General features: G+C 36.2%; 1 protein-coding gene across 1 annotated transcript; it reads right to left on the bottom strand.

The window, feature by feature from the left end:
• Positions 1-309: 309 nt before the first annotated feature.
• Positions 310-8,290, bottom strand: LOC133701566 (protein STRUBBELIG-RECEPTOR FAMILY 6-like). The gene is made up of 16 exons (XM_062125516.1): positions 7,954-8,290; positions 6,166-6,298; positions 6,004-6,075; positions 5,854-5,919; positions 5,689-5,760; positions 5,531-5,602; positions 5,018-5,089; positions 4,870-4,935; positions 4,701-4,763; positions 4,291-4,598; positions 3,310-3,593; positions 2,733-3,001; positions 2,070-2,202; positions 1,247-1,383; positions 951-1,107; positions 310-721 (listed from the first exon to the last, which is right to left on the bottom strand). The coding sequence occupies exons 1-16, from the start codon at positions 8,045-8,047 to the stop codon at positions 569-571; spliced, it is 2,151 nt and encodes a 716-aa protein (XP_061981500.1). The 5' UTR covers positions 8,048-8,290; the 3' UTR covers positions 310-568.
• Between the last annotated feature and the right edge of the window lie 592 nt (positions 8,291-8,882).

Consider the following 8,882-nt stretch of genomic DNA (forward strand, 5'->3'; position numbering starts at 1 on the left):
TCTCCACGAGAACCAAATCCTCGTCACCATCACTGCTTCCTCGTGCTTTTGTTTTGCCATGATATTTAAAGATGCATTTGATTTTTCCATGATAATTAATGGTGTTTATTGATATCACATGGCTTATCCATTTCTTTCCTTTTCGAGGATTGCCAGAATAAAAAGATTATTAACTTACATCCCCCCCCAAACTAGTTGCTGGGATGGACCAGCAGCAAAACTTCATGTGAATATTATCAGGGGCATCAATGATCAGGCATCTGAAAATCCTGAAAGATATCATCACCATTTTTAACTAGGAAAAGAGAATAAAAAAAAGTATAACTACATACAGAATGCCATAATGAACTGTCACGAAGGCATTACAGAGTCCCAGAAAACAAAACACTAGGCTAAACCATGTCATTTTTACCTTACTGGACCAAGCTTTTAACTCTCGTATCATGCGTGTAAGAGTCTAAGACTGTTCAATAAACTTGGAAGTACAACAAACAAGAAGTGCGAGGAGGTGGGGGTGGCTATCAATCTACGGCAAAAATGCAAGAAATCAATGTTTTTGCAGCAAATTTCAAGACATATAGTCTTGTGTATCTGGGTTGTCAGCTCTTGGTGTTTCTCCTTGTTCGTTTCCGATAGTTCTCTTGCTCATGTTAGCTCTCTGCACTAAACGAACCAATGCTTGAACCACTTCTGACATAGGAGGTCGAAACTCTGGCTCAGGCTGCCACAAAAACAATGATAATAAGCATCAGAACTTAAATTCATACAATATTTAGCACACTCCCTTTTCCCCTTCTAGAACTGTAGTAATGCCCAAAACTTGCCAAGCTGCGAATCTGAACTCCCAATTATCTATGTTTCGGTAAAAACTGCAATATGGTACCAAGCTTCAAAACCCCCTTCCCTCTAATAAACCTCACCAAAGTTCCCTCTTTCAAGTAATACATTACCTGGACACACAGAGCAATAACATCAGCAAACCGGGAAAGAGATTTGACAGGGTAGAGCCCTTTGAGTTCTGGATCAACCATTTTGGATAAGGAATCAATGTCATGGAGCTGAGGAGTTGCCCAGCGAACCAAAGATTGCTCAGATCTAGGCCTTGAGCTGTTAACAATTAACATTGCAATGAGATTAGGAACTAACTGATTTTTATCCCATCTTTAGTTATAATTATGTTGGTAAATAGGATAATCAGCGTGATTATGGCAATGAGATCATCTCTCTCATCATGTTAGCATTTCACCTGTCAAATGGTTTACGTCCAGTTAGAAGCTCCAACATGACCGCACCAAAACTGTAAACATCACTCTTTAGAGTATAATGACCAGACATAGCTACCTCAGGTGCACTGTATCCAGAACCTGCATTATAGTTCAAAACCTGCATGTTGTGAAAAACAGAGGACTCAGAAAAAAGTTTAAGCAAATAGCTTTGAGTGTTTAGAGATTAGTCTAGCCTCTAGACTAAGATACGGGTACAACTAGACCAGATAAAGACAAGAAGCTTTTCACCACCAATTAAGTGGTTGTGAATTCACTCACTGGAATCCAGGAAAATCTTGCAAATTTGATAACATGAAATAAATGATTCCTCAAATGCAACATCCAGAAAGTGAAATAAGCTAACTAGCTACAATGAAACCACTTGTATTTTGCTGGGTAGTTCTTACATAATAGATCCTGCAAGAAACCCAGAATACTAGATGTTGCACCATCTCAAATCATGCTACTACCACATCATGGATTTTGGAACCAAGTTCTCTTTTGGAGAGCTTGACCAGATTAGCAATCAAAAGAAGAGAGGTTAAAGCATAAGTTAGAAGTATTCATCACCCTATCCGGTCATAAATTGCAGATGAATTTCATAAAAAAAAAATATACACAGAAAAGAAATGTGTGCAAATTATGACAGATGGAAAACCTTGGTAATCTTCGCCTCAAGTGAACTTCAAACGTAAAAGCTAAGACAGTGACAAAAGCTCAGGCAACGAAGTTCTTCACAATAAACATCAAAGAAACACTATCTATGGACTATCTGGAAAATTTAAATGAAGGTTCATGATCAACCTGGTCTGTATTATGGAGACTGCTTGCCAGGCCAGCATCTGAGAGATGTGGATTGAGCTCTGTGTCCAATAATATATTCGCCGACTTGATATTCTTATGAATAATAGATGGCGAACAAACTTCATGCAGGTACCTGAAGAAAACCCTTTGAGTATCAGGAAAGCTCGTCACTAATATAATAGATAAGTTACCACTGATTTATGAAGGTCTCAGTTGCAAGGGTTGCACTCTTTCCCTGTCTTTTGGTAAGTTCTAGATTACAACATCAAAATTCTTTAACAAAAGTCTAGGCCATGTCCTGCATCTTAGAAAGAGTGAGGACTGTTCACGTGGAGTAGAAACAGATATGCCAAAGCAACTTCTTCATATGCAAAGGTTTTAAGATGCTCAGAAAATGAGTTGATAAAAAGTTCACCTTGTTTTGCTGGCCTCAGGTTTTTACATTATTAAAATTCATACCATAGAACTAAATAGTTAATGATTATCATTTTTGTTGAATCATTCAAGCGGCGATGACCCAATCCCTTTGCCCAAATATTTGAATAATAAAGCAGATGATAGATAACGGGGAAGAGAATGGAGGACGTGTTCACATTTTTTTTTGGCACAATTTCATGTTAGTGAGAAACAATTAGAACTATAGAATTCCTTTTCTGAACTTACTCCAATGCCCGAGCAGTCCCCAGAGCTATCTTGACACGGGAATTCCATATCAAAGGTTTGCTGTATTCATCTGATAGATGCAAGAAGTCATGCAGTGAGCCATTTTTATGGAACTCATAGACCAGCAGATGCTGTCCATGCTCTGAACAATAACCCACTAGTTCTGTCACGTTTGGATGATGCAACAAGGAAATGCTTGAAACCATCTCCATAAAATCATCAGACATATGGCTGGGCAGAATGCCTGAATCTAGTTTCTTCACAGCAACCTACAGTGTTGTCGAAGCAGAAGTTACAACTTAATAAGGTATAGGGACAGTGTGCATGTTAAAGAGAAATTTTCTTAAGGAAACATGTGCACAAAATTTCTTCCTATAATAACACTAGTCATCACTCTATCCAGACTCTTACACATCTTTCCACAAATGCCTCAATTATCTCAGCGGGCATGTCATTCATAATAGAGAATGGAAAGCCCAGCAGAAAGTATAAAATGGAGCAGACATGTCCAAGAAGACTATGTTTTATCCTTTTAACTGAAATAGCCAAATTGATTTGAAAGGCGAGGAAAGTATACCTTCCCATCATCAAACTCAGCTCGATAAACACGTCCAAAAGACCCCTCACCAAGAAGATGGTCAACACTGAAGCTGCCAGTAGCCATCTGCAGGTCTGCTACTGAGTATGATGTCACGTTTACAGGAGCAGCAACAGGTTTCTTGACAACAACGGGCTTTGGTGAAAATTCCTCCTCGTCAAATGACTTGTGACGATCAATAGGTGGAGGTCTAAGATTTGTTGAGGCTGGGGTGTCAAATGTCTTTGTATTTACCATGGAAGAATTTTGCATAGACTTCATTTCTGCAGTACAATTTCAAAGACAAGATCACAAGACAAAGGTCATATTAAGATAAAGAAAGGGGGAAGATGAAGAAAAATGTCAAGCATGATGGTTTCTGAAACCAAGAAGCTAATGACATGGACCTCAAGCTACACTGAAGTAGTGAAGCTCAACATGGCACTGCTTTTGTCAAGTTATGGGACTTGAAGTTTTCAAGTCAACCAAGTTCATTTGGAGCTAACCACAGGGTAGTGCCTGTGTCACAACTCAGATATGCTAAGGTTTTCACTAGAAAATTTTATACCTGATAAAAGTAAAGGGACGCTTTAAAATTTGAAAGTATTTTATTTATGTGTTTTCCATTTGAGCTATTAATTCCTAGACATTTAAAATATATTCCTGAATCACTGATTTTCAAATTTTGAGTTCTAATTCTGTCAAGTTATCAGCAAAAAAAGTGAACAGATTGCAAAGCATACTAATAAATCATAATTGTTTGTGGATAATTTGCAAAGCCATCCTCCTCACTTCCAGTCTGTAAAGTAACAAACAAGAATGCCCATTAAGCAATCTAATGCAGTTGTGCAAAAAGGTAAAATGATGCAACCAATACTTGTGCTGTACTGACTTGCTGTACTGTTGTATTGCTAGTGGACTTATGCATGATTCATCAATGATGCTCAACAGAAAGTAAGGTGCTTGTAAGAAAGGGTCTACCTTGTATATCATTTGTTGAAGAAAGAGGAGCAAATGGCTGATTATCAAGCATTTCTAGATCTAAGGAGGACCTCCTGGATCTTCTCTTCACCAAAAAGAATGCTACTATCCCCCCAACAACAAATATGGATATGATTATTCCTGCTATGCCACCACCCCCTATTCCTGATTTCTTGCTGCCACCACCAGCACCACTGCCTGATGGGCTGTCATTGCCACCAGATTTATGGCTCGGGCCTTTGGGGGTTGGAGGTGTGCCAGGTGGAGGAGGGGGTGCAGGTCCTGAGTTCCAATTGTTACCGTCCTTCCTGTCAAGATTATTCAGATTATAATATGGACGCACTTTTTTCTTATGAAACAATAGGACAATAATGACAATTTCCATAATGCTGCAAATAGAAAATGCTTACTGTAGATTAATGCTGTTTAACTGGCTAGGGATCCAACCTGTAAAACGATTATTTCCAACATTCCTGAAAACCATAATCTGAAAATAATAAGCTGCAATGCAATTTCTTAATAGCAAACAGATAGAAGACAATGCTCCTGGTGAATTTAACAGAAACGCTGGTTACCCACAGATTTTCAAGAGGAAGACTTGCAAGGACATTGATAGAGCCAGTAAATTGGTTGTTTTGCAAATACCTGCCAAAGGACAAATTAAGGAAAAGGGGCCACGACAATATATGAAGTTCTACTATCAGAGAAAGGCCATTTTGAAACTTACATTGATGTCATACTTGAAAGTGAGCTAAAACTCTGAGGTAGATCACCTGTCAGGGAGTTGAATGACAAATCCCTGTAGTGGCATAGAGAAATGATTATTACTTTGTTTTCTTTTTTTCTTCCATAAAACTAGATAGATATATTTAACATGATAAATTACTGAACAAACTTCAATTTGATCTACTTGTTGAGGAAAAAATGGCACTTCCATAAATTTTCAGCCGCAGACATTATAGAGGATAATAAGAAAAACAGTAATCAAAACTAACAATGTTTCTTTAGTAGAAACATAATATGCATCTGCAGAAGTTTTCTTGTTGCGTAACTGACAGTGAAGTGCTTTAGCATCAACCCTAATTTTTTAAGCAGGTCGAGAAAGTAGAAGAATAACAAAAGATTTGTTGCACTGTAGCAATCTGTCAAAGTAACAGAGAAACCATGCAACACCCTTCTAATGTAGGCAGCAAAGTAAAATTATTTTCTTATTTAATAAGAAAGTCTGAGAAGATCTCACAATGTGGAGAGAGAAGGAAGTTGTCTGAACACATCTCCCAACTGATTCTGAAGCTGATTGTGACCAAGATTTCTACATTCTCAAAGAAAAAAGAAAAGGAATTAGCTTTGCACCTTTAATAAGTTGAAATTGAAAATTATTGACTGGAAATTACTTACAAGTATTTAAGAGAAGGCAATTGAGAAATGGAATACGGGATTCCTCCGCTAAATTGATTGTTAGCAAGATTTCTGAGTACAGGAGAACATCAAATGTAAATCATCACAAAATCAGAAAAAGGCAGGGATAACTCAACTAAGAAAGAAATGAAGAATAAAGCATACAATTGCTGCAAGTTTGGAGGAAGTTGATCAGGTATGTTGCCTGCAAGATTATTATAACTCATGTCTCTGCAGAACTCATTAAATCACATGTCAAGACATAGAAATGTATAGGATTGGGACAGACAAAATATATAGGATAAGAAACCTCACAGGTTTGTTACTGCTGTCAAACTGGTGAGCTGGTATCCCAATGACCCAGAAAGTCCAAGACTGGGTAATTTACTGAAAATATAAGAAAAAAACAGTGTACGTAAAAGAATCAGCGTCAATAGCTTTCTATAGGATAAAATATCAGAAAGAACAGAAGATTACATTTCTGTAACTCGTGAGCCTGAGCAAATAATGCCTTTCCAGTTTTGCCCACATGGATCATCACCATTTGCGCTCCATTGTGTTAGCTGCCCTGGTGACTGTAAACTGATGTACATGACCCTTAGAGCAGAGGCTGCATGAAAAACAAGTAACAAATTAGGATAGATGTATCACTCAGTAGAGAGAGAATCATCAACCATATTTCTTGGCAACTAAAAATTTTCCTGTAGCGATTCGTACTTTTCAAATCACAGGATGGTGACAGTATTGCAGTACTTGATCGTATAACATGTAGAATTGGAGCTCAATATGTGATATTTAGCCATTGTCTGAGCATTTGGAAATTGATGTTTTATCTTTCTTGCAAAGCTAATGGAAGAAAAATGAAAAATCCTTACAGCATTGACTTGGTTAATTCTAGATGTAGACCATGTTGCCCATAATGGCTGGCTTCTAGCAAACCAAGTGGGAATTGAGTGGCGAGTTGGAAAGTGAAAAACGAATGAAAGCATCACATTTGAGAAATTTCCCTGTTCCTATTTACATGCATCCATCTTCCAAGGGTGCTAAATTAAAGAAGAGAACTCAGACTTCTCAGGGAAAACTGTTTTAGAAAAAGACCCAACTTTGTACAAAGCAATTTTTAACTCCACTAATCTAGGACCCAATATTAAAAGGGAGACGTGAGAGTGAGAGAGAGAGAGAGAGAGAGGTTTGGTTATGCTTTGTAACCCTTTTGATTGTCAGACGCATTTTGAGGTAGAAATGTTAATCAATGTCAGAGAGGATCACCTTTTAACTGATATAGGACTGTTTAAAGCATCAAGAATTCAGCCTAATAAGTACCGACTATGTGTACTTGAAATGATTTATGGCTTCTACGAATCCCCTAATACTCAAAATTGAAACAATCTTGATACTCAACAGTCACCTACAGAAATCTCCAGCCAAACACTCTTTAAGGATCACTACCTTATTTTAGATATCCATACAATGATTGCCCCTTCATTCTACAAATGATTCATTACAATCCGGGAAATCAAAAACCAGTGTAAGGGGGATGAACAACCGGAATACGCAAAACCTGGAATATACAGGCAAAAAAAAAAAGAATTTTTTTAAAGATGCCTTTTATTTCCTGATAATATTCTTTTTATTCACAAAGCAATCACCTTTGGACTAAACAAGGTAAATTAATATATACCTAAGACAGCAGCAGCAGCATATGTCACTCGACCTCACAGCCACCCGGTCACACATAAAATTTTGGATTTCTTAAATGATAGACAATGAAAGCAAAGCTGAAACCAGTAATTGCAGACAAGAAATTGAATTTATATTTAATATCACTGTCCTTAGCTGGAGATTCTATTTTCCCAGAAAAAAGAACCAAACTTTTCTCAACCCAGAACTGATCTCCACAGTTTAGCACCAATCTGCTTCTTAAAACAGCCCAAACACACTGTAGTTTCAGAAATAAACAAGACAAAAGCAAAATCTGGAAATGCATCAAAGACAGCATCTTTTGTGGTCCTGACATCATAATTAGAAGCAGCAGCAGCAGCAGCAATCCAAAACCAAATAGTAGCAAGGAAGAAGCAACACAAAAGGAAGCAAAATGAATAAAATAAAGGAACAAGAAATGCAGATGTGTCGAGAAAGTTAGCACATGCAAGAAACAGAAAAGAAAAGGCACAAAAAGGTGTGAGAAGATAACAGTAAAGTAGTGAATGAATTTAGTTTTTCTTTGGTGTTAAGTTAATGAATGTGTCGAGTAAACTAACTGACCATCATTTGGATCTGTTGCACCATTGACGCATCCAAAAATGCAGACTATGAAGAGTGAAACTAGCAGCTCAACTCCTCTCCAATTCTCCATCATCTCATCAAAAAAACACTCAGGTCTGTCTGTCTGTCTTGCCCACAACCCAGAAAAAGACCACCCCTTGTCTAAATTACTTGTTTTTTTAAGAGCTAATCTACCACGGGGTTTTCTTTTTATGGGATGATTATATTCTAAAATATTTATACATCCCTCCAACAAAAGCTGGCAGACACGATTTGCCAGAAGAATCCAAGGCCACAGAATGCTCTCTCTGTCTGTCTTGTATTTTTTATTCGTGTTTTATCACATTCTCCTTCGCTTTGTGCTGTTTCGGTTGGTGTGCATCAACTGTCCATATTTTGCTTAGCTTTTTTTTTCTTTCAATTTTTTTTTTTAAATAGTGTCAGTCCGTGAACGGCTATTACTTTGTTTATTTTATTTTTTAAAATATATTTTTAATATTATATATTAAAACAATTAAAAAATATTAAAAAAATTATTTAAAAAAAAAACAAATTTAAATTTTTATAAAAGTATTTTTAAACCACCAAAATAAATAGAACTTAAAGAATGTTTGGCATAGTTTTCCTTTCTATTTTTAAGAGGTTTTAAAAAATATTTTTAATATGAAAATATATTAAATTTATATTTTTTTTAGTGTTTTCTGATATTTTTAATATGTTAATGTTAAAAAATTATTTTAATATATTTTTAAATAAAAATATATTTTGAAAATCCAGATTAATTAAAAAACATAAAATAATGTCCAGATTAATTAAAAAACATAAAATAATGTTAGTTAAAAATAATAATAATGGTGACTAGATTTAAAATTCATTTGGAACAGTATTTCATCTGGAATTTTTAAGAAATTTGAATTTATTTATTTTAA

The sequence above is a fragment of the Populus nigra genome, chromosome 8, assembly GCF_951802175.1.
Source record: "Populus nigra chromosome 8, ddPopNigr1.1, whole genome shotgun sequence".
Classification (NCBI taxonomy): Eukaryota; Viridiplantae; Streptophyta; class Magnoliopsida; order Malpighiales; family Salicaceae; genus Populus; species Populus nigra.

Coding starts and splice junctions, on each gene's coding strand:
- LOC133701566 (XM_062125516.1), bottom strand. CDS start 8,047: ATGATGGAGAATTGGAGAGGAGTTGAGCTGCTAGTTTCACTCTTCATA. Junction 4,764..4,869: donor AGTCTTCCTCTTGAAAATCT/GTGGGTAACCAG, acceptor TATGGTTTTCAG/GAATGTTGGAAATAATCGTT. Junction 1,108..1,246: donor GGACGTAAACCATTTGACAG/GTGAAATGCTAA, acceptor AATTGTTAACAG/CTCAAGGCCTAGATCTGAGC.